The sequence below is a fragment of the Chiloscyllium plagiosum genome, chromosome 7 (genome assembly GCF_004010195.1).
Source record: "Chiloscyllium plagiosum isolate BGI_BamShark_2017 chromosome 7, ASM401019v2, whole genome shotgun sequence".
NCBI lineage: Eukaryota > Metazoa > Chordata > Chondrichthyes > Orectolobiformes > Hemiscylliidae > Chiloscyllium > Chiloscyllium plagiosum.
This window is the reverse complement of record NC_057716.1, coordinates 58,711,098-58,735,964: the sequence shown is the minus strand read 5'-3', so window position 1 is coordinate 58,735,964 and position 24,867 is coordinate 58,711,098. Positions and strand designations below refer to the sequence as shown.

At 39.5% G+C, this 24,867-nt stretch overlaps 2 protein-coding genes across 6 annotated transcripts in view; one reads left to right on the top strand and one right to left on the bottom strand.

Moving 5' to 3' along the window:
• The window catches only part of wdsub1 (WD repeat, sterile alpha motif and U-box domain containing 1), a 50,520-nt gene extending 38,128 nt beyond the window's left edge, over nt 1–12,392 (top strand). For all 3 annotated transcript variants that reach the window (XM_043693820.1, XM_043693819.1, XM_043693818.1), the window contains 5 exons: nt 2,543–2,646; nt 2,777–2,956; nt 5,319–5,459; nt 6,393–6,587; nt 10,640–12,392. In XM_043693820.1, the coding sequence (XP_043549755.1) occupies nt 2,543–2,646; nt 2,777–2,956; nt 5,319–5,459; nt 6,393–6,580 (613 nt within the window). In that variant the 3' untranslated portion in view covers nt 6,581–6,587; nt 10,640–12,392. The remainder of the gene's footprint in view (nt 1–2,542; nt 2,647–2,776; nt 2,957–5,318; nt 5,460–6,392; nt 6,588–10,639) is intronic.
• The window catches only part of tanc1b (tetratricopeptide repeat, ankyrin repeat and coiled-coil containing 1b), a 201,023-nt gene continuing 183,100 nt past the window's right edge, over nt 6,945–24,867 (bottom strand). For 2 of the 3 annotated variants that reach the window (XM_043693814.1, XM_043693816.1), the window contains 3 exons: nt 21,195–21,341; nt 9,051–9,151; nt 6,945–8,910 (listed from right to left, as the gene is read on the bottom strand). In XM_043693814.1, coding sequence (XP_043549749.1) covers nt 7,650–8,910; nt 9,051–9,151; nt 21,195–21,341 — 1,509 coding nt within the window. In that variant the 3' untranslated portion in view covers nt 6,945–7,649. Of the gene's footprint in view, nt 8,911–9,046; nt 9,152–21,194; nt 21,342–24,867 lie in introns of those variants that run through there. The other variant, XM_043693815.1, reaches the window with a different exon arrangement.

The window sequence follows — 24,867 nt, the reverse complement described above, 5'->3', positions numbered from 1 at the left end:
AATATATACAATGACCTCCTGCTGGCCCCACTCTCTTTTGAGAATATTCTGAGATATCCTTGATCCTGGCACCAGGGAGGCAACACACCATTCTGATTTCTCACTGTTGGCTGCAGAAACGTCCGTTTGTGCCTCTGACTAGAGAGTCCCTTATCACAATTGATCACTTGGAACCTCTTGTTACATTAGAGCCAGTCTTAGTGCCAGAAAGTTGGCTGTGTGCACTACATTCCCTTGAGAGTCCATCACCCCCTATATTTTCCAGAACAGCATACTTGTTTGAGATGGGAATAGCCACAGGAGACTCCTGCACTACCTGTCTCCCTCTTCTACCTTTCCTGGAGGTAACTCATCTACCTGACTGTATCAGTGGTTTTTCTCTCTTCCTGTAATTGTCATCCATCACACCTTCCAGATCCTGTAAATTCCTCATGACCTCTAACTGCCATTCCAACTAATCCAAGTGATCTGATAGGATTCGCAACCAAATACACTTCTTACAGACATCAGTACCATGGAAACTCTCCCTAATCTCCCACATCCAACAGGACAAGCAGATTACTCTACTAAAGGCTAATTTGCATCTTAACATTCTACAGGCCCAAAAAATAGCACCATCTTACTGCTCTAAAAAACACTGCTCCAGGCTAACTTAATACCTGTGTTTTATATTTTTAATCAAGAGATAGATCTCAGTAAAACGTATAATAAAAAAAAGCCCACTCTACTCACTATTACAGATTTACAGCAAGGTTACATTTAAAAAATAAGCACTGAACTTATCCTGTGCTGTGAGCTTTTCCACACAGGTTTCTCCAAGGTCAGCTGTGAAATTTGCTGTTTGATAATCTATCTTAGATGCATTCCAATGTCCAGAGATACTTGAACTCAAACAGCAACGGTATTAGCTGTGGAGATTCACTGCTGTCAGACAGCAGTGTAGGTTTCTTTCTTTGACCAGGTGGTCTCTGCTTTTATCTTTCTTCCACCTTTTTCTTCTGAAATCCAGCCTCAATACATACCAGAGGGCTAAAAATTGAATATAGTAACTGTAATTAGATCAGAATTCCACTTACTTGAGAACAATGACTCAACAAAAGGAATGATTCTATAGAAGATATATTCCAGAATGTTATAGGCCATAGGTTCTACCACCCTATTGCTTCCAGAGTCATTGTTTGGCTTAGTAGGTATGGCAATCCGTAATATTGATAATTTTCTAGTAGAGTTCCTTGGATCCAGAAAGAGCATTTCTGGGGACTTTCTCCTGTGACCCACTGAATGGCTTCCTTTATTTAACCTACCTTCATTACAGTCAGATCTTGTAGAACAATTGATACCACTGCTTGTTAGGTTTATTCATAGGTCTGTTGGCATTTTTGTTAAGTGTTTCTTCTGTGCTATTTACTATTTTAGGGACGAAGCAATTGGTTTGGACTAAAAGATGTAATCCTTTCTCAGATTAGCAGCTTCAGGGTGCTTTCTTAGGACCCAGATGTTCTGTAGAACAAATCCACACTTCGCATCTGGCTGAGTTTTGAGACCCTGGCTGAATTTTGGGGCCTTTGCAGTCTGTGAGCTAGCCACCTTAATGTACATCTGGATTAGGTACTGGATCCTTTCATCTAGCAGGGAATAGATTTCCACAGAAGCCCTGAAAATGCTCTATTTGGCAATAGCAATAGGGAGTCTACTTAACTCGCTACAGATCAGTCCTTTTACAGTGCTTTGCGATACGAATTTAGATTTCATATCACTGGAATTGTCTACGTTAAGTTTGGGAAGTAAGGGAATATTTTGCAGGATGAATGATGCTCACTTCCGCATTGATGTTTGGGAACAACGGTGAAATGCAGGTGATTGTCATGTTTCCAGCAACCAATGGAAAAATAGCTCAGGCTTTAGAATCGGGCATCACTTGCACGTTATCAGATATCTGGGGTGAGAGATCTTTGCCGATTTAGTTTGCTTCACACGTCCCATGTGGTGTGACAACTGTAAAACATCTTTGGGCCAAAATTGGTCTGCTCGGAAGAGCAAGTTTCAGCCATTTTGTATTAATTGTTTTGTACATATTCTTGGTTCTGGGCACCAGCAGACGTGGGGCTTTCTCTGAGATATTTTCACTGGCAAACTGGGTCAATCACAGTTTCAGATCGTTTGTTGTGTGAAACCAGCAGATTTTACACTTGGCAGAAAGATTGACATTTTATTCTTGCATAACTGGTTGCAAGAGATTTTTTTAAGCTTTTGAAGTAGTGATTTCAGTTTTTCAAAATCTTTTCACCACCACCATTACAGTATGATGTGCTTAAGGAAATCATTCTCTCAGACCTTTCACATAGTAACTAGAGTCTCAAAGGTAGCAGGAAAATACAGTTTTTCTTTGGTAATATTAAAGCTAACTCAGTCCTGCATAATTAATTTGAATGATTGGATCTAGGAGACCATTCTCCTGACACAGTGAACTATCTGCTGTACAATCTTTGACTTTGTATGTTTTGTCTGTTTTTCTTATGCATTAATTTTTAAACATTGTCAGGTATGTGACGGCTTGTGCATTTGCACGTGATCTCCCCCTAATTGCAACTGGCTCTATGGATAAAACTGTGCACATATGGAAAATTGGATTTAAGAACAATTCTGGTTTGTATTTAACTTTAGAATTTCATCTCAAACATATTGAAATCGTTTACATAAAGGATGTGTAATGGGAAAGTGAAAAATATATACACCATCCATGGATAAAATAACAAATTTGTATGTTTTCTTAAAGATAATGAATTTTCGGGGAAACTTAGACGTTCTGTTCAGCACTGGTCAGAAGATGAGGTCTCTTGGTGGCTTTCAGGAGAAGAGCTGCAAGATTTAATCGATGTTTTCAAATCGAACAACATTGATGGTCAGGAATTGTTGAGTCTTACTAAAGAAAACCTTCAGAACGATTTGAAAGTTGGTAAGATCTATGAAATAAATGTACTGTACACAAGATAATTCAATTAGCCATTATTGGTGTTAACAGGACTAAGCCTGTTGCTTTCAAGAACCAGGGACATGGTCCAACTCCTGTCTTGAGACTATTTAGGACTGAGGTGCAAAGGCACTTTTTCATTCAAAGGGTGGTCAGTCTGTGGAGGCAAAGATGCTGAATATGTTTAAGAAAGTGAATATTTTTCTGATTTTAAAGGCAGTGAGGGATATGGGGAGCAAAAAGGAATATCATGGAAACTGAGGATCAGCCATGATCATATTAAATGGCAGAGCAACCTCAAAGGGCTGAGTGGCTTACTTCTGCTCCTAGTTTCTATGATCATGACTCAGGCACAGAATTGTCTCGAGGGAAGTTTGACATGAATGCTCACCTTTTAAAAGTCTCCTGTAAATTAAAACTACAGGCATTTATGGAGGAAATTCCAAACAGCTATTGGCTCAGTTTTGGAGCAAAGGCTGTACAATCAACAGTTTGGAAAGGACATTAAATTAGCTAGTATGGATGTAGAGTTTAACGTCCGTAACCATTGAAACAAGGATCAGGAATTTATATGAATGGATGGATTTTCCAGGGCCATATTTCCATTCTGACAGTTCTCTTGTCATGCAGAACTGTCTGGGTAAGGCAAACAACTACCTCCATCACGACAATTTGCTTCTGTATTCTGAAGTTAAAAGATCCAGAATTATAAACAGCCACTTTATCAATTGCTGTCAAATGGTAAGTATATAAGGCAAGTGTGAGGCTAGGGTAGCAGATGCGTAGGATGCAAGGTGGCCAGATAAGTGATGCAAGTTTACAGTAGTTTGCTGTGGGTGGGGGGGCAAATGGTCTCAGGACAATACAGTTGGAGGTTTAAGTACAGTATAGGGTCAGTTGAATAGTTACTCAGAAATTATACCATCTATTTAATTGTTAATTGTTCCTGAGTAACTCTTAGCTTAATTTCATCAGAACCCTCCAAACGTTTGTATTTAAAATGGATATTTTTGGAGGGCTCAAGCATAGAGGAATTGCCCAACAGAATCTTCAGTTTCCTAGGCAATTCCTTTGCTACAGTAGAGATTCTGCAGGTCCTCACACAGGCCATCGGAAAATCGGGGACAATATGACTTTGGAACTTGAGGACGTAACAACAAATGAAGAAGATGGAGGTGTCAGAATTTTAGTCTAAATACATTTTAGAAAGCAAATGCCTGAATGGTAAGGAGCTAATGAAATAAGACTTAGATAAGGGTTTGTGTACATGAAGTAAGGCAGTTTGTTTTTTTGATGATGATATTCAAGTGAAATAAATTCTGGGCTATCCATAACTGCTTTTCAAGAAATCTTGCAGCCAGTGATGGTAGTTAGATCCTTGAAAATATTGCAAAGTAATGTTAACATGCAATGCTGAATCTGTACCAACAGGTGATTTCAAAGAGGGATCCAATATAGTTGAAGCAGCAACTTATGATGGAACATTGGGGAAATGTCAAGTTTATTGTGAGGGTGAAAAGATGAGGTGAGCTGAGTGCAGTAGGAAATTTGAGTGGAACCATGAGGCTGGTCACAGCAGCATTGGAAACTGGAAGAAGGTGGATTCACAGGATAGATGTCATTGGTGACTTTAATCCAGAAGTAAGTCAGAAGTCACACGTCAACAGGGTTTATTTGAAATCACAAGCTTTCAAAGCGTTGCTCCTTCGTCAAGTGAAGTAATCTAGGATGGGCTAGAGAAAACCAGGCAACAATTGAAAATTATTAGGGCTAGGGTCATGAAGCTGTTTCTCTGTGATAACTGACAATGAAAGTGTGATTGATTAGACATAAAGAATTAATTTATCGAAGAGCAAAAGCTTAAAGTATGTGAACTAGTGATGAGAAATTAATGAGAAGAGGCTTCAGACCAGACTAGATTAAGATCCTGAGACCGGTGCTGAGCACTTGGACCTCACCCATTGTTCCTCATGCATCTGTTGTCAAATTGGTAGATATTGATTGTTAATGTGTAACTAACCAAATGGTTCATCAACTTCACGACCTGCCCTCACCTGCGACTCCTAGCCAACTTTTAGCACACAAACAGGGTAGATTCTCATTCAGGAACCAGGGAGCCTAGAAATGGTGTATGAGAAGCCATTTCATTTCAGAAATCACATGCATTAAAAACAAGTTGGGCTTAATTTATTGGAGAAGTTGGATAACTTGTAGCTCAGATTTGAAGTTCAAAACTGCCATCATAGTATGTATCAAAATATTACCTAAATGAATATGGAAGAACATTTTCATTTGTGTATATGACTTATGAACAGTAAAGAGGCTGCTACTAATATAATTTTTACAGAGTCACTTGGACTGCGTAACAAAGTAATGCGAAAAATTGAGGAACTAAAAGCCAAAATGGAATCTGTGTGTGTTGAAGTACCAGATGAATTCCTCTGTCCAATATCACGGGAGATCATGACTAATCCAGTGATTGCTTCAGGTATTGAGAGCTCATGTAAAGGTCGACCGTACTATATCACATTATAAACCTCTAACAAACCTCTAACAAACCTCTGCATGTTCCCTTTAACCCATTTAAATGAAATCACATGCATTCATAGCAGTAATTCTACTCATCACGTGCTCTACCCATGTACTCTCATCCCCCTTCCTGGGCAGCCACACTGGACATCAACAGTAAGACTGCTGCAACCTTTTATTTGGTTGGTGGGGGGGGGGGGGGGAAAGCAGTGAAGAGTATCCAAATAGCGTGCGCACACAACTTTTTGTCAAGTTTAACATTGTCCTGTACGGGGCAAAGGGGATTTAGGGTACACCCGTGTAGAACACCAGGGAAAGTGTGGGGAGAGAGGGAGGGCAAGAGATCAGTTATCTGGAGACAGTGGCTGGGCTTCCATCGATGTTCAGGACTGTTCTTGGCAGCATTTCAGTAAGCCGAATTCACTTATAATAACTGAATAAAAGATGCGATCAGTGTTGGAAACACCTCTGATGTCAGATAATCGAGGTTCTTCTGTACATCCAAGCATGAATTTCAGCCCCTCAAAACTAGTGCCTGTGTAACAGTAATTGAACCTTTAAAAATAGTCTGCAAATTACATTTATATTAAATATACACTATATATAAAGTCAAAGTTGAACCACTATTCTGAATTAGATAGACTACACTTTAAAACTGCTGAAGTTACTATCTGGGATATTTACTCCAGCTTTCTCCTACATCAAACCAAAAGTAGTTGTAACCTCCTTATAGAGTAAGATGGTAAAGTACTTTGAGGTTCCTCATTGAAACACATTCCATTGTTGAAAAGTGAATACTGTTTGTTTGCTCTCACTGACTCAAACTTAACCGGAAGGGCTTTAGTATTTAGTTGTGAAATTGACACTTATTAAAAATATTTTCATTTGATAGATGGCTATTCTTATGAGAGAGCAGCAATTGAGAGCTGGATTAATACTAAAAAACGTACAAGTCCAATGACAAATAAGCCATTGGAAACATCTTTAATAACACCCAACAGAACCCTTAAAATGGCTATTGACCGTTGGATAGAAGGCCAACAAGTATTACGAATGCCAGCAAACCAAGGATGCAATTAAATCTTAGGTTAGTTTTGTATTTAAGTGTTTCTTTGTCTTGATTTTCATTTTTCTATTGTAGTATTGAACTGTACTATAAATTTAACTTTTTTGAAATTGTAAGTTTTAAAGCATACAAATGAGGTGGTAACTATAATAATATTTGACAGCTTGTATGGAAATAACAAGGAATAAATATGCTGTAGTAAGAAAATTGAAAGCACAATTTGTATTTATATGCTAATTGAGGTAGAAAAAGTTTTTACATCAATCTCTGACTGATTGGGAGGTTCCTGAGAACGTGCAAAGCCCAAGTTTGGTTTGTCTGGTTGTCAACTGATTTTCATAAACACACACTTTCCAAAGACCATTCATAACCCATAAATATTAGAATATACTTTTATTTTTGAATATGTTCTAAGAAAGAGATTTAATCAAACATTAGGAATTATACAATCTGTTTGACAGTACTTTACCAGAAATGTTTCCTCTGTTAGGTAATACAATATGCTATAAGGAATAAATTATTAGCTGTTCAGTTTAAGGAAATAAATAAAGTTAGTATTGGGAATCTGGTAATAGTGTGACTATTTAATTAGTGCAACATATTGTTGATTTAGCTGAGTACTTCATGATGCTTGACCAACAGCTGGGTGTTTAAAAAAAAATGCAGTGTGTTTCTTCACAATCTATCTTCCTGTAACATTTCAGTTAAAAAAATGCATGTTCTGTATACAAGATTTTTAAAAATTACAGCAAAAGCACTCGGCAATTTTATAATTTGTATTTAAAGTGCGATTATACATTGTGTTAAACGCAATATTACAAGAATCAGTGCAAAAGCCAGCTAAGTTAAAGCTTACCTTTTTATAACCAACATGTACGAGGCCAAAACATTAAATGTTTTGAAGAATTTAGATATAGTTCTTAGGGCTAAGGGTTATATGAAGAAAGTGAAAACAGGGTACTGAGATAGATGATCATATTGAATAGTAAGGCAGGCTCAAAAGACTGCTAATTATCTTACAGATGAGTACAAATTAAACAAAGATAATGACTATGGCTTACCAGTAGAGTTCAACAGTCTAGTTTATACATTAGATTCTATAAAAGATTGCTTTGGTTTTGATGGAGTATTATTATTTGAATGTGTATCTCTTGCAATCAGGGATTGTGTCTTAGAACCCTGTAGAACCATCAATGATGGATTCGGTTCTTTCAAGTTTGTGGTGGAATGCATTCCGTTGTGAAAATTTCCAGCAGAACCCAGAGTTGGAAGTTTTTTATGATCATCATAGGCACTAACAGTTTTAGGAAACTGTGGTTCACAGTGAACATTGTGACCAGCAGGAATTGTAGCATTTGTAACAACTCCTTCTATTGATTGATCATTCCACATTCGAATCGGTTGACTGGTGGACTGATGCTGCTGGGATCTTACTGTTTTATCAATTATTCCCATAAATGGTGTAGTCCTTGGTCTGCATTCAGCTCCACTCAGGTTAGACTTCTCCATATTACATTCCAGGCTGTTTCTGAGGTGAGTATCTGAAGTTTGCCCACTGTCAGAGGCTAGACTGCTTATAGAACCAGAAACAACTGAAGACTTCACTTGTACTACTTCATCTACATTTTTTGATAAATCCATAGACACTTGGGGCTGAACAAGTGGAATTTCTACTGGTATTGGCACGTTTGTAAGTTCATTCTGCTGCAGCTGCACAGACTGAGCTGAAGCCATCCTGTCTCCAGAAGACCCAGACAATATTCTGCTATTGACTGCATACTCTATTTGTTGAGCATTTCTATTTCTGGGCAAGGGGCCTGGAGGAAGCTGTGGTGGAGTTTTATTACTGTGTTGAGAACAAGTAATTCTTCCTCCAGTTTGTAATGAAATCATATGCTGGTTTGTTTTCACAATTTGAGCTTGTCTGGGAGGCTGAGTAATGAGACCTTGCTGTGTAAGTGGTTCCTGAAAGAATTTGTGTTTAGATTTATTCTGTGGAGAGACAGCCTGTGGATTCTGTTGAGAACTTGCATCATCTTGAAGTCCTTTTTTAAACACAACTGGACTTGTAGAATGCTGAAGCTTTGATGATGTAGGTTGAATTTGATTAAGTGGTCCAATGCTAACCTCATCAACGTCAAACAATGAGCTGTCAATGTTTTGGTGTAGTAATTCCTCTTCATTATCTGATTCAGTATTTTGTTGACACTGCTGTTTCTGTTGTTGTGCTCTATGGAGTTGTTTACATTCCTCTTCTATCCGAGCCAGGAGTCTCTTTATCTCCCTGTTGTTAGGACAAAGCTTTTGAGCCTCTTGTAGATCTGAAAGAGCTGCAGAAAATTGCCTGGAGAAAGGAAATATTCAGTATGTTGTGAATTCCATTCCAACATTTTTCAGCTGACAGAGCATCTCCTATTCTTTTGTATGATTTGCTTCGTAGGAGATGCAAAGACTACTTTAGGAAGCATGTATGGCACTTCTCACCTGCTGCTCCTTTTTGCCCTTCCTCTTGCATAGTAAGCTTCATATGATTTTGGCTTTAATTCCAATGCCTTAGAAGCAAATTCCTCTGCCATTCCAAAGTCCTAGAGTAAAAAAGGCAAAAGTAGATATACTGAATGTGAAATCTTGCCCAAGTTGGTCAATTTTTCTTTCAGAAATTTCCTAGTGTGGAAAAGACAGGACAAATACAACACAATGCTGGAGAAGCCCAGCAAATCTGGCAGCATCCAAAGAGAGGAAAAGAAACAGTACTTCTCTCGCTGCTCTGTATCTGCACCATTTGGTTTTTTATGCTTGCACTTCAAACAAATTTTCCATGCTTGAATAAGTCATGAGAGCTTGAGAGCTTATTCAAAGGAACAACTAAACTTTTACAGCATAAAGACAGTAGGTATAAAGTTGACTGGGAAAAAGCAAGTAAAGATTTTCTAATTCTAACCAGAATTGGAATGAGATGGAAGTAGAGACAAATTAGAAAGTCTAAAGGGCAAATAGAAGAAGCAATTTCTGAAATGTGCACAGTGGGTTTCTAGCCCCATTGAGCAAGTACTGGATATGGTTCTGCAAAATGAACTGGGGCAAGTGTGGGTGTAATTACTAGAATTAGTCAAATATAATGATACTTGCTTACAGGGGACTAAAGTTAATGAGTTAAAAAGGGAACGGTTGACAAAATTAGTAGGAAGCTATTACAAAGGATATGGTTGGGGCACAGTAAAAAAGGACACTCCAATGTAAGATAGGAGAGAAAAATGAAATTCTGAAGAAAACAGTTAATTCAGTGAAAATTGTTCAATTCGTAGCAAGACCATAACAACATACACAAGTGCCATTTTTGGGCCCAGAAGACTGTTTTTAACACACAGAATCAATAAGGTGGCTGCATAATTATAGGATTCCCTCGAAACAACTAGTTAGGCCTAAGCTGTTTACCATACAACTGAAGTCTTTTTTGGAATGTACAGATTGACAAGAAGGGACAGTGAAAGACATTGTCAGTTTGTTTTTAATACTTAATGGCAACAGTTGAAGCCAGAGGATTAAAATTAATACAATAGATATGGATTCAGAAAAAAAACATTATTCCTCTTTCAGGGATATTGCAAAAGCAAATTAAGTTGCATATATGTAGGAGGGAAGAACCATTCTGATCAGAATATTGATATAATCTTATGCTATGGCCACACCAGAGACCTGGGTTGAATTCCCACCTCAGGCAACTGTCTGTGTGGAGTTTGCACATTCTGCCCATGTCTGCGTAGGTTTCCTCCCACAGTCCAAATATGTGCAGGTTAGGTAAATATAGGGGAATGGGTCTGGGTGGGTTGCTCTTCGGAGGGTCGGTGTGGACTTGTTGGGCCGAAGGGCCTGTTTCCACACTATACATAACCTAATCTAAATTTTCTTCTCGGCAGTAGGGAAGAGCTAAATGCAAACAAATGAGGGTAGATCCATGAAAAGGTATGATTAGCAATGCATTTCTCTAGCATTTTTAAGTTATAAACTCAGATTAAATACATTATCCTAGGTTTACTTTGAGGGAAAGTAAATCTCCCTCTTTTTCCTTACAGGACTTGTAAAGTGGCTACCTGTATAAAGAGAAGAAAATGCAGAAACATACCTAAACAGATGCTTAGGAAAAAAGCATAGCAAATAGGCTACAAAAAACCTCGCAAGAACCTTAACAAGCAGTACACGGGACAAACAGTGAGTCATGTCTTTGTGGCTAGTTTTCTGCCTATCACTAGTATCCTTACTTAAAGAGGAGGAAGGACACCAGTTCAAATGGGACAACACATCCATCTGAAGACAAGCCAAACAGGGAGATGCATGAGAATTCCTAGAAGCATGGCATTCGGAGTTCTATCAACAATTTGGACACCATCTACCACCCTCTAAGAAAAAGAACAGGAAATGACATCGCCAACCCAAGGAAACCTAAACACATAAATAGAAAGCAGGACATACATCAGCACTTCACTAGAGGCTCACTGATAATGTTACCTAGTGACAAAATGTCTGAAAACGAACCCCTCCAGCTCAGCAAGCAAATTCATCCAGAGCAAAACAAAATAATTAAAATCCTAAGAATTGCAAATGTGCTAAACCAAAAACCATAAGGCTATATGTTATGAAGGAAAGACCAGTGACTTGGACTTGCAAACTGAAAAACTTTAAGAGTAGAACAAGTGAACACAAATTCAAGCTAATAATAAAAAGCAAATTTCAGGATTCTGTTAGAAAAATTATTTATATCCAGATTAACAAAGAGAATAGATTTTCAAAAACAGTTAAAATTCTGGAAACCTAACAAATAATTTGGAGGGTAGCTAGGAATGTGCTAAATAATTACAGGACAAGCTCTCTTATAAAATGGGTAGCACAAATTTGGTTATCCAAAATCTGTAGTTTAGTGTATACTAGATGCTTTACTTGCACAGTTATGCTGAATTATTATTTAAATATAAAGAAATCAAAAGTTGGAAAACCAGATTTCCATACAAATTGATGTCACTCGTGTCATGGATCTGTTGGCTAATAACCGGATTTCTAGTTCTAAAATAAGCATTCAGGATTCTTACAGAGACTGTGGTTCTGGTTTTGCACCAAAACAGATGACAGATCTAGGAAAAACCTTGGTGGTTAGGATAACCATTTCCAAACTCTAAATATTTGAGTTTTCTATAAATTCTGACAGAATCTAAAAAAACATTCCTCCTCTCGGAATATCAAAGCAAGAAAGATGGGAGATCATGAGAAGCAAAGAAGAAACAGCCACTTAATTTCCACAGTGCTATGATTTTTCAGAAAGTATAAAATTCTACTGAAGCATAAGCAAGGTTAAAAGTGAAACTGTAAGCTTAAGGCAGGGTAATTCTGATAGATGTATAAATACTATAGTGATGCATTTTATAAGATGGCTGTAAATGAAAAGAATTTATTTGGAGAAAAATACATACATCAGTTTAGCTCAAACAAGAGTGCAACTGAAGAAAGCGATTCCAGTGAAGACAAGCATTTGAGAGTTAACAAATCCAACCTTGAAGGACTACATACATTTGAACCCAGTGAATCTGTAGGTTTTAAGCTGTTAAGATTACATGCATTATCATACAGTAGTTATGGCAAATTGAGAGAATCCAGCTGCATTGAAGAATAATGTAAATTATATTTGTATAATTTTGCATCAATGAAACCTCTGTCTGACTCAACCTTTTTGTCAATAATTAAAAGTAAACGTCTTTGCCCTCAAAAATGCATGTTAATCTCATTTTGTTTGTTATTGTAACTATCCCATCTAAAACATTAAATGAGAGAAACCCAGCTCTATGCTTGTATGCATCTGTTCAGAAGGGCGTGCAGAGTCCTAAAACTCTTCCTTAGTGTTATCTCCCCACCCAATATTCATAACCAGCTTCTTGACCTTGCAACCTCACGTTGTCTTGCTCAATCCCATTTTATCAATTAACAAAAGCCATCATTTCATTTAATCACTTGGCACGTATACTCCCCCCAACCAATCCTTGACCTAGAAAAGATAAAAAGATAAAAAGGTAATTTGTTACAGCCCTATTTCAAAATCCTAATCATGGAGCTTTCAGTCCTGTTTTTTTTTAAATATATTTTTATCGGAATACAATTCAAAACAATACCAAAAAAAAAAGCACAAGTAGAAGAAAACCAACCCACCCTCATGTACAAATGTATAAGCATATATAGAAAAACACAGAATAAATAATAACCAACAACAAACTAATAAATAGTAATAACTCAAGCCCAGCCAAACAAAACGCTCATATGTTCACAGTTCCTCCTCTCTGGACATTGGACTTGTAAAACACAATTGTTACGGCTATATAAAAGCCCTTGTTAGTGTGACAAATAAATCTGTGTCCACGTATTCCAAAAAAGGGTTGCCATGTCTTATAAAAGTTCTCAGTTTTGTGGTGTACCATATTTGTAAGAAAATCCAAGGGAATATGCTCCATAACAATCTTCTGCCAACCCAATAGGCCTGGGGTTTTTGCGGATATCCAACCAAGCAAGATATTCTTTCTTGCACAGAAGGTGAGAATATTGAAAGGTTTTTTCTTATGCGTGCTTGCAGGGAGTACTGTGGGCAGGCCCAGAAGGAGCAAGATAGGGTCCTTCTCCACCCTTACACCCAAAGCACTCCAATATGTTTGAAGCCTATCGCAAGACCAGTGCCCGTACAGACCTTGCACTTGGGACATGCTGAAGATACCCCAGGTTTAAATTTTGACAAATGGCCTGGAGCCCGAGTGGACCCTGTGGAGAATTTTAAACTGTAAAGCATGGGTCCTATTGCAAATTTATATCTTCCTTGCATTCTCCCAAATATCCTCCCCATTGCCTCTTGGGGAATCTTCAACATCTTGCTCTCTCTCCCACACCCTGCAGAGTCAATCAGGGGGGTGGGAGAGGGGGTACCCCCAATTGATGATATAAAGTACTGACAGAAAATGTACTCTTAGCACTGATCACCCTCCTATGTCAGATTTGTAGGGATCAGTCAAAAGCGTAGTCTTTTTTTGAATAAAATCCCTAACTTGAAAAAAATGAAAAAGAGGTCTCTATTAGATAACTTGTATTTCTGTACTAACTAATCGAAGGACACCATTACGTCTCCCTCAAATAAATCACCCATGCAAGACATACCCCTAGCTGCCCAATGTTTAAATCCTGAATCTATCATCCCCAGTTGAAAACCCAGCATACTCACTAAAGGTGTAAACGAAGATGTTTTGCCAGTATTGCCTTCCCTCTGCCGAATTGCCCTCCATGCTTTAACAGTATTGATGACTATTGGGTTATGGCAATATTCACTGACTGTCCTCACTTTGTCCAAAAGCAGTAAACTGGTAAGGGGAACCTTACCTGGGAAGCTTCGATATCTAGCCATATTGAAAGAGGGCCCCCACAGGCCCACTCACTCACGTAGGTCAAAAGCAAATTTAGTTGGTAATTTTTAATGTCTGGAAGGTCCACTCCCCTCAATCTGTGAGGCAGTTGCAGTTTAGCTAATTTAATAAGGGGCCGAATAAAGGAGCTGAACTAGCCACTCAGCCTCCTGAGTGTTTGCTTATTGAAAATCGGGGGGGGGAAGCATCAATAAAGGGTATAGCAAATAGAATATTCATCTTAATAAGCGCTATCCGACGTGCCTCCCATCTTTGAAAATCTTGTTAAATTTTATCAAATAATTGAATAAAATTGGCTTTGAACAGCCACTCCAGAACTGGAATAATGAATATGCCCCCCGTGACCACCTAAATAGAAATCTATAGTTGCCCTCAAGACCTGGCTCCATCGTAAGGCCACCCAGCGGCATAGCCTCTGATTTCGCAAAATTAATCTTGTACCCCGAAAAAGCCAAACGTGTGAATACATTGTATTAGGAGAGGCACCGAAACTGCTGGATTTGTCAAAGAAATTAGGACATCATCTGCATACAACAAAATCTTATGTAATTTTGACCCCACTCCTGGAGCTGATACATTGGGATCTCCACGAATGGCCTCCCCAATGGTTCAATCACCAACATAAAAAGCAATGGTAAAAAGGTACAGCCCTGCCGGCTGCCCCTAAGAATGTTAAAATTGCTTGATCATACCCTGCTGGTGATGACTGTCGCAAGAGGGCCACTGTAGAGAACCTTTACCCATCTTATAAACACTTTGCTGAAACCAAACCACTCCAGAGTATAGAAAAGGGAAGGCCAGTCAACTCGGTCAAATGCCTTCTCTGCATCTAAAGAAATCACCAATCCCTGCACTGACTGTTGTTGACATGCTTGAATTACATTAAGCAGCCTCCAATAACATTATTGGAGGATCAGCGACCCTTTATGAAGCCCGTCTGATCCTCTTTAATATTAGAAGGTAACAGTCTCCAGCCTTAACGCGAGAATCTTAGAGAGGATTTTAAAGCCCACATTTACGAGTGAAATGGGCATGTACAAAGTACACAGTCTTCCAGGTCCTTCCCTTTTTTAAGGATGAGTGAAATATTGGTCTCTCTCAGAGATGGCGGGAGACTTGGCCCAGAGGACGGATGAACTACCAACCGAGCCTATGTTGATGTCTCGGAACGCCCAAAATTCCCTAGAGAAATACTCCACAAATTTATTATCCTTGAGGATAAAGGGATTCATTCGCCAGTCCCTCAAACCCACTTTGTTGTATGTATGAATCATTAAACATATTGAGCATTGGGCCTGACAGTATATTTAAAAATTCCTTCTAGAATTCACTGGGAAGTCTGTCAGGACTGGGTGCCTTTCCACTCTGAAGCTGCCTCACAGCTTCCTGCACTTCTTGCTCTGATAAGGGGCATTGAGAAAGGACTATTGTTTGGGAGTCACATCCGGGAGCTTCAGATTCTTAAAAAAAATTCCATTTGGGCCTGCCCGCCTCACAATCCTCAGATTGGTATAACTTCGAGTAAAATCTCTGGAACACCACTTTAATCTTTTTAGAATTACATGTTGAGGTTCTCAGACCCTTCCTTAATCGCTGTAATGGCTTGAGGGGCGTTCCTTTTCCTGGCTAAGTATTTGCCTGGCCTGTCACCATGCTCATATAACCTTTGCTTTGCAAAAGCCTTCTTTGCCATCTGTGTGAGCACAGAATTTAATACAGAAAGCAGCACTGTAATCCTCTGTAGCTTGATCAACGAGGGTCTGTCAAAATAAGCCTTCTCAGCTGCCTTCATCCGTACTTCAAGGAGACATTGCTGCTCACCTTTCTGCCGCTTCCTACTGGCAGAATAGGAAATAACTGACCCCCAAGCACAGGCTTTGGCAGTTTCCCAGAGGACGGATGAACTACCAACCGAGCCTATGTTGATGTCACGGAACGCCCAAAATTCCCTAGAGAAATACTCCACAAATTTATTATCCTTGAGGATAAAGGGATTCATTCGCCAGTCCCTCAAACCCACTGTAACATCCTTAATCTTAACTATAAGGTACACTGGAGCATGATCAGAGATAGTAATATTACCAATCATACAAGATGCCACCAAATCCAGGGTTGCCGCAGGGGTCAGAAAGAAATCAATCCTCGTGTGACATCTGTGCAGGTTGGAGAAAAATGTAAAATCCCTGCCTATAGGGTGGAGACACCTCCGGATGTCCACCAACCCTAACACCCCACACAGATCCACTAATGTTTTAGTTTGTACAGAGGGTATCAAGGGACCTTTGGGCAATCTATCTACTGTGGGATCCATGAGACAGTTAAAAGCTCCCCCTATAATGATGTGCTGGGACTCGAGACTTGTCAATTTAGAAAAAGCATCTACCAAAAATTTAAGGGGACGAGCTGGAGGGCAATATACATTTAAAACACCATATTCTTCCCCATTTATCAAGGCTTTAAGCATTACAAACTTCCCATGTGTCTCTTTAGCACATTCTAACAATTTAAATGGGTGATTCTTCCTAACCAATATAGCCAGTCCCTTATTCTGGTATTAAATGATGAAAAATAAACTCAGTTAAAGCCATTCTGCTGTAATTTAAGATGCTCCTTGTCATCCAAATGTGTCTCCTGTAACAAAGCAATATCCACCTCCTTTCTAAGACTCAACAGTACCTTCTTCCTCTTAATTGGTGAGTGACTTCCCTTGATATTTCAGGTACACCACTTAATCAAGTCATTAGCCATAACCTTCAGCAATAACATTAAAATTCCAGAAAAGAGGAACCCGAACCACAAACCACTGAGCCTTAGTGTCACATGATCCACCAAATTTCAAAACTACATAAACTAAAACCACTGTACTTAAACCTACAAAGCTATTAAAAACAAAAAACAAAAAAAAACAAACCAACACTTAAAGCACCAACAGGGCTGAATAGGAGAACTCACCCCCTGCCCATAGGGGGCAACTACCCATCAGTAGGCAACTAACTATCCCAGCCACCTTCACTTCTCCCAGCTAGAGCCACACCGCAAACACAAGCAGAAAAGAGTACACACCATAGAATACCAGTATGAATAAAGAAACATTTTTTTTTAAAAAAGGGAATAAATACCCATCCTTTGGTATATCCTAACTTAGAAATTGAAAATGAACATCTCAATCATCGCCAACCATAGTTTAAATGAAAGTATTATCAATAGAAAAAAAATAGAAAAATTAAGTTCCAACTGGACTTCCTCCGTTTCTTTTACAAATCAATAAAGACATACCCAAACAACACTTTTTATACATGTCAAAGAGACATATGGATCCATCTAAGGTGTACTGAAGCACCTCTGGGAGTACTGAATCCCAAGCTGTCTCAGTCTTCTCTTGACACCGTCATAAGATTTTCGTTTCTGTATCACCGCCGCTGAGAGGTCCTGAAAGAACATGATCTTAGAGCCCTCGTAAATTAGGGCCTTCGGATTCTTCCCCTGGACTCTGGAAGCCTCCATGACTCGTCTCACCAGGAGAGGACAAGGACATTGACCCAGACCCAATCTCCATGCTGCGAGCCAGTGAGACCTCTCCATCTTCAATCCTCTCATACCAGCTCCAAGTCAAGGAATTTCAGCAGCCAATCCTCAACAAATTTCGCAGGCCCCTCACCTTCCTTACCCTCAGGCAGACCAATGATCCAAATGTTTTTTTCTCTTGCCTCTGTTCTCAAGATCATCCACTTGGTCACGCAAATTACGGACCTGCAACTCCAAGGCTTGGATCCTATCCTTGGATGAACTGGCATCAGATTCCACCACTGTGACCCTGTGCTCCACCTCATCCGTCCTCTTCTCCAGTTCTCCCAGCTGCTGCTCATGCTCTGCAGCATGACAGAGATTAGAGCCAGCTTCTCTTCAATCTGTTACCCCAGAATCTCTCGAGATTTTGCCAGCATGTTCACCAGGGCCTAGAAAGTAATTGACTCAGAGGATCCTGCAGGCTGAACTGCAGACCCGGCCTCGGATGCTCCACCTCCCTTCTTTAGCATTTCTGGACGGCAGGAATTCCAGGTAAGTTAACTTTTAGAAGTTTCTTCGGACTCCACGATCTTTTCAGAGTCCCAAGATATTGCGATGGCCTGGGTTGGGCGGGTTAAAGGTTCGTCCCGCTTGTGCTGTGATGCGGAGCTTTGCAGTGCGATCTTCTTAGATCGTCGTCATCTTGGATACCCCCCCCTTCAGCCCTGTTTGCCACAACATTTCTACAGTAACTGATTTACTAAACCATATTGTCATTACTATCTGTGACCTCATCCTCAATAAAACGATTACTTCTCCCTCACTCTAAACTTTACCCTGGCTCAACAGATGCACATTTTGACAGGACATAACTGATTCAGCCATCTAGTACATCTGAAAGGATCAATAAAGACATGAAGTTCTGATTTTTTTTTGAATTAGAATCCCTACAGTGTAGAAACAGGCCCTTCAGTCCAACAAGTCCACACCGACCCGCTGAAGAATAACCCACCCAGACCTATTCCTCTACCTTATCATCCTATATTTAGCCTGACTAATGCCCCTAACTACACTTCTTTGGACTGTGGGAGGAAACCAGAGCACCCAGAGGAAACCCGCACAGACACGGGGAGAATGTGCAAATTCCACATAGACAGTCTCCCGAAGCTAGAATCGAACCCGGGTCCCTGGTGCTGTGAGGCAGCAGTGCTAATCACTGAGCCAACGTGCCAGTTCTCAACCACAAGAATTGCTCACCACTGGATGGCAGAAATAACCAGAGTTTCTTTACTCCAAACTATCACTTTCATTTGCCTTCACTTTAACAACAAATTTGAGGAACTCAAGAATTTGTTTGTCGCAAAACCCAATACTATCCAAGAAGCTAGAATTACTGAGACCCACCTACTAATACTTACCCTAATGCTAACCTTAATTGCATGAAATCCACCTCTTGTTCCAATGATCACCTAACTTTCTCTTCTGGCTCATTAGCCAACACTTAAATTGGTTCTGTCTAACTGCTACCGCCCTTTCATTGAAGTATGTTGTCTTCACCCCTTTCAAAAATATTCTTGACCACACTGTCCTTGGAAACAATCATTCCATCTCAAAACTGTCTTTTCTTTCCTTTCCCAAGTCCTTAAATGTGTAATTTTCTTTGAATCAGGTTTCTGTTAAATTACCTTTTATCAAAGATAAACTTTGTCCCCGTCCTTGATCTGTCTGCAGCTTTTGACCCTTTACATCATCCTCCCCCACTGCTTCTCACCATGATCCAGATGGATGGAATTAATGTCACCTGGCTCCAACATTATGTAATCATAGCAAAAGAATTATAGTACTGGCTTTTCTTCCTGCTGCCATACTGTAACCTCTGGTGCTCCCTATGGATCTTTCTTTCGCCCTCCTGATCTCATCTACACGCTGTCCTTCAGTGATATCTAGCTGTAATAGACCTCTTTTCTGTTTATTTTTGAGAAGGCAAACCATATTAGAGACTGGACAGACAGCTGAAATACTAGGGGAGTTTTGCAACTTGGGGAAAAAAAATCAAGTGAGGCAAGACAATGTTACTCTTAAAGCAGTGAGAGACATACTTCCAGACCGTGGCATTGACAGTTAAGAAAATTCTGCCTAACAACAGCTCTTTGATGAATTGAGCAGTTTGTTACAAAGCTGTAAGTGTAAGGGCAGCAAGAGACACCACAACCTGCAAATTGAACACCTCTCTCCTCTCTTTCCCTCCACGTATGGGAAAAGTAAAACCTGGAAAGCTCCAAAGAACAGAAATTCTAACAAGACTTATGTTGGATAAATGTGCTGGATCATTATCAAAGTGAAGAATGACCATTGCTTTACAGACAGCAACATGTCATCAAGAAATCAAGAGGAACTCTGTGAAACAATCTAACCCATTCTTGAAATCTAGACTATTGATTTTTGGCATTCAGTCTATTTTTTCTAATTATACCGTGTGTCAAACAATTTCTTTCATTTTTTTTTAAACTGTAAATAAGTGCACGCCGGTATGGAGGGTTTAAAGTTCAAGTTGCCCTGCAGTAAATTAGAAATTCTAGCTTTTCTGTCATTTGTTAATTGTGTGGTATAATAATTGCAGTTATTTTCTGTTAATGATGAAAACGCATGGATTGCATTTGTCCTGCACAGTAGTCAGGCATGAATATTGGGAAGATTAGTGCAGGTTTTATTTTCCTGTCAACCCAGAGTTGCTGATCCACATTGCTCTCAATCAAGTAATGATTTGATTTTCGAATTCATATTCATTACCCCCCCCCTCCCAATACCTGCATGATCTGACCCTTCCCTAAATCTGTAATCTCCTCCAGTCCCACAATTCTCCAAGGTACTGGAGTTCCTCCCCACATCTCTATACCTCGCCTTCCTCTTTCTAAGGAATTCCTTGAAACCTACCTCATCAATCAAACCATGGTTATTTGATCTAACAGCTCCTCATGCGTTTGTCATGTTTCGTGCTGTTTACTTTGTGAAGCTCGTTGTGATATTTCATTATGTTAAGGAGGCTATATAAAATACATGATTCGGAGATGCCGGTGTTGGACTGGGGTGTACAAAGTTAAAAATCACACAACACCAGGTTATAGTCCAACAGGTTTAATTGGAAGCTCACTAGCTTTCGGAGCGACGCTTGACTTCTTTTGCATGTATGTGAAATGTACACAAATTTGGAAATGCCTAATAGCTGCATCAACTGGGCTTTTTCTACCATCTATCGGTTACCTTGAAAAAAATTAGTGCATTCATTTCTTTAAACCAAGTAATGTGTATAAGCTAAACACTACAATTTGTTTTATCATCAATGGTTAAAGCATTTCATCACAGTTTTTGACATGACTGGAACATCTCTTATGAAAAATCATCCCACTGTATTTGGCAACCTCAAAGCTAGATTGGATTCCAAGTACTTAGTATTTTTACCTCTCAATCAAAAAGGGTAAATGTGCCAATGATATTACTTTAGCTAACTCTTAAGACTGCATAATTTAAGAACTCTTCATCAGGACAAATACAAATTAAAAAAAAGCAAATTAACAGAGATAATATGATGTAGCACCTACTAACAAAAGATTTTCAATAAGTCAGGTTTTGAACAAATAAACTAGAAGCCTAATGAAATTAAAATAGAAGAGCTTACATTAGTTTTCCTCCGACATCGGGATAGGTTTAAGTATAGAGAAACCCTCAAATCTCTGAAAGATAGAATTTCGTCTCCAAAGCCATCACGTGGAAATTTTCTTAAGGCATACTGATATCTCTGGGCTGCTTCTTTCATCTTTCCTTTCTGCAGGTGGTGAAAGCAACACCATATTAGACTTTATCTTTAATATTAAATAATAACTCAGCCTACGAAGACATCTTTATCAGCCATGTCATTAAAGCTAATTTATTCCATTAAGACATCTGATCCAAAGGATCGAAGGAAAAAAAACACAATAAAAGCCAAAATATCTTAAGTCTACAATGGCATGACACACTGATATAATGAGAATGTACTATATGAAGGATACTGTTAGCTCAGAGAAATAGAACTTCTGAATTAGGTCCTCTTCAGTTCTGGATTCCATCACATCTTGATAAAGATTGACCATATCAGAGTTTAGAAAGAGGAGAATTATCAGCCTAACTACTAATCTCTAATTATAGTAGTTCTGCAGATAATTTTAATGAAATCTATTTCAAAAACTTTGTACAAAGTGACTGGAGATCTAGATGAATATCAAATGTAAGAAGATTAATTTTTAGTTTGCAAGGCAATATAATCAGTTAAGAGTGAAGAAGGCATATGAACCATGGAAAAGAAAGAATATTAGTGGAGAAGAATATACGGAATAATTAACAAGACATAATATTAGAAAAGAAATCATTTCCTTTAAAACTTTTTGCATTCTCCATAGTTGATCTATCAATCTGTTCGCTATATTTCATATGCAGTTAATTTGGTCACATCCCTCGTCATTTTGCTAAACTCTGCTTTTCTCCCCCCCCCCCAATCCACCACCTTTATCTTTGATACTTCATTACACTCTGCCACCACATGTCGAGCATTTTTGAAAGGTCCAGATTGGAATTGGTTCTAAATCGTGTATGATACTCCATAATAACAGTTACAAAGCACGCCATATACAGGTGCTGTAATTCTCAGAACATACCAAAGAATCAATATTGGACAGAAAACTAATGTAGTAATCAATAATCATGATTGTCCCAAAGTACAGCATAGAGACAGCAAACACCTTCACTCTTCTGCTTTGAGTTAAGTTAGCAAACTAAGAAAAGATGTATCATAGAGATATACAGCACAGAAACAGACCCTTTGGTCCAACTCATCCATGCCGACCAGATATCCCAACCTAATCGAGTCCCACTTTTTTTTTTAAGATTCCCCAGAGTGTGGAAACAGGCCCTTCGGCCCAACCAGTCCACACCGACCCTCTGAAGAGCAACCTACCCAGACCCATTTCCCTCTGACTAACGCACCTAACACTATGGGCAATTTAGCATGGCCAATTCACCTGACCTGCACATCTTTGGACTGTGGGAGGAAACCGGAGCACCTGGACACGGGGAGACTGTGCAAACTCCACACAGAGAGTCACCTGAGGCTGGGATCGAACCTGGAACCCTGGTGCTGTGAGGCTGCAGTGCTAAGCACTGTGCCACACTTGCCAGCACCTGGCCCATATCCCTCCAAACCCATCCTATTCATATACCCATCCAGATGACTTTTAAATGTTGCAATTGTACCAGCCTCCACACTTCCTCTGGTAGCCCATTCCATACACATACCACCCTGTGCAAAAAAAAAAGTTGCCCCTTAGTCTCTTTTATATCTTTCCCCTCTTCCCATAAACCTATGCCCTCTAGTTCTGGACACTCCATGCCTCTCATGATTTTATAAACCTCTATAAGGCCACCCCTCAGCCTCCGACACTCCAGGGAAAACAGCCCTAACCTCCTCAACCTCTCCCTATAGCTCAAATGCTCCAACCCAGGCAACATCCTTGTAAATCTTTTCTGAACCCTTTCAAATTACACAACATCCTTCCAATAGGAAGGAGACCAGAATTGCACGCAACATTCCAAAAATGGCCTAACCAACATACTGTGCAGCCGCAACATGACCTCCCAACTCCTGTACTCAATACTATGACCGATAAAGGAAACACACCAAACATCATCTTCACTATCCTATCTACCTGTGACTCTACTTTTAAGGAGCCATGAACCTGCACTCCAAGGTCTCTTTGTTCAGCAACACTCCCTAGGACCTTACCACCAAATCCTGCTAAGATTTGCTTTCACTCACTGCAACACCTCACATTTGTCTAAATTAAACTCCATCTCCCACTCCTCAGTCGATTTGCCCATCTGATCAAGATCCCGTTACACGAAGATAATCTGAGGTTATCTTCTTCGCTGTCTACTACACCTCCACTTTTGGTGTCAACTGCAAACTTACTGACTATATCTCCTATGTTCACATCCAAATCATTGATATAAATGACAAAAAGTAGTGGACCCAGCACTTCCTCCTCGGTAATATGGACATTTTTCAAGATGTCACCATCTATTTCCCTACATTCTATACCTTCCATGTCCTTTTCCACAGTAAATACTGATGCAAAATAGTTGTTTAGTAACTCCTGTAGCTCCACACAAAGGCCTTTGAGAGGATCTATTCGCTTCCTAGTTACCCTTTTGTCCTTAATATATTTGTAAAAACCCTTTGGATTCTCCTTAAACCTAATTGCCAAAGCTCTCTCATGTCCCCTTTTTGCCCTCCTGATTTCCTTAAGTATACTCCTACTGTCTTTATACTTTTCTAAGGATTCTGTCCTGTCTATACCTGACATGTGCTTCCTTCTTTTTCTTAACCAAACCCTCAATTTCTTTGGTCATCCAGCATTCCCTACACCTATCAGTCCTTCCTTTCACCCTAACAGGAATATACTGTCTCTGGACTCTTGTTGCCTCATTTCTGAAGGCTTCCCATTTTCCAACCATCCCTTTACCTGCGAATACCTGCCCCCAGTCAGCTTTTCAAAGTTCTTGCCTAATGCCATCAAAATTGGTCTTCCTCCAAGTTAAACTTCAACTTTTAGATCTGGTCTATCCTTTTCTATCACTATTTTAAAACTAATAGCTGGCCCCAAAGTGCTCACCCACTGACACCTTAGTCACCTGCCCTGCCTTATTTCCCAAAAGTAGGTCAAGTTTTGCACCTTCCCTAGTTGGTAAACCAACATACTGAATCAGAAAATGTTCTTGTACACACTTAACAAATTCCTCTCCATCTAAACCCCTAACACTATGACAGCACCTGCCTTGGAAAGTTAAAACCCCCTACCGTAACCACCCTATTATTCTTACAGATAACTGAAATCTCCTTACAAATTTGTTTTGTTTCTCAATTTCTCGCTGACTATTAGGGGGTCTATAATACAATCCCAATAAGGTGATCATCCCTTTCTTATTTCTCAGTTCCACCCAAATAACTTCCCTGGATGTATATCCAGGAATATCCTCCCTACAACTGTAACGCTATCCTATATCAAAAACGCCACTGCGCCTCCTGTCTCACCTCCCTTTCTGTCCTTCCTGAAACATTTCATCCTGGAACATTAAGCTGCCAGTCCTGTCCATCCCTGAGCCATGTTTCTGTAATTGCTATGATATCCCAATCCCATGTTCCTAACCATGCCCTGAGTTCATCTGCCTTCCCTGTTAGGCCTCTTAAATAAAACTGCATTTATTTCAATTCATCATTCCAACCTTGTTCTCTGCTTTGTCCCTGCCTGCCCTGACTG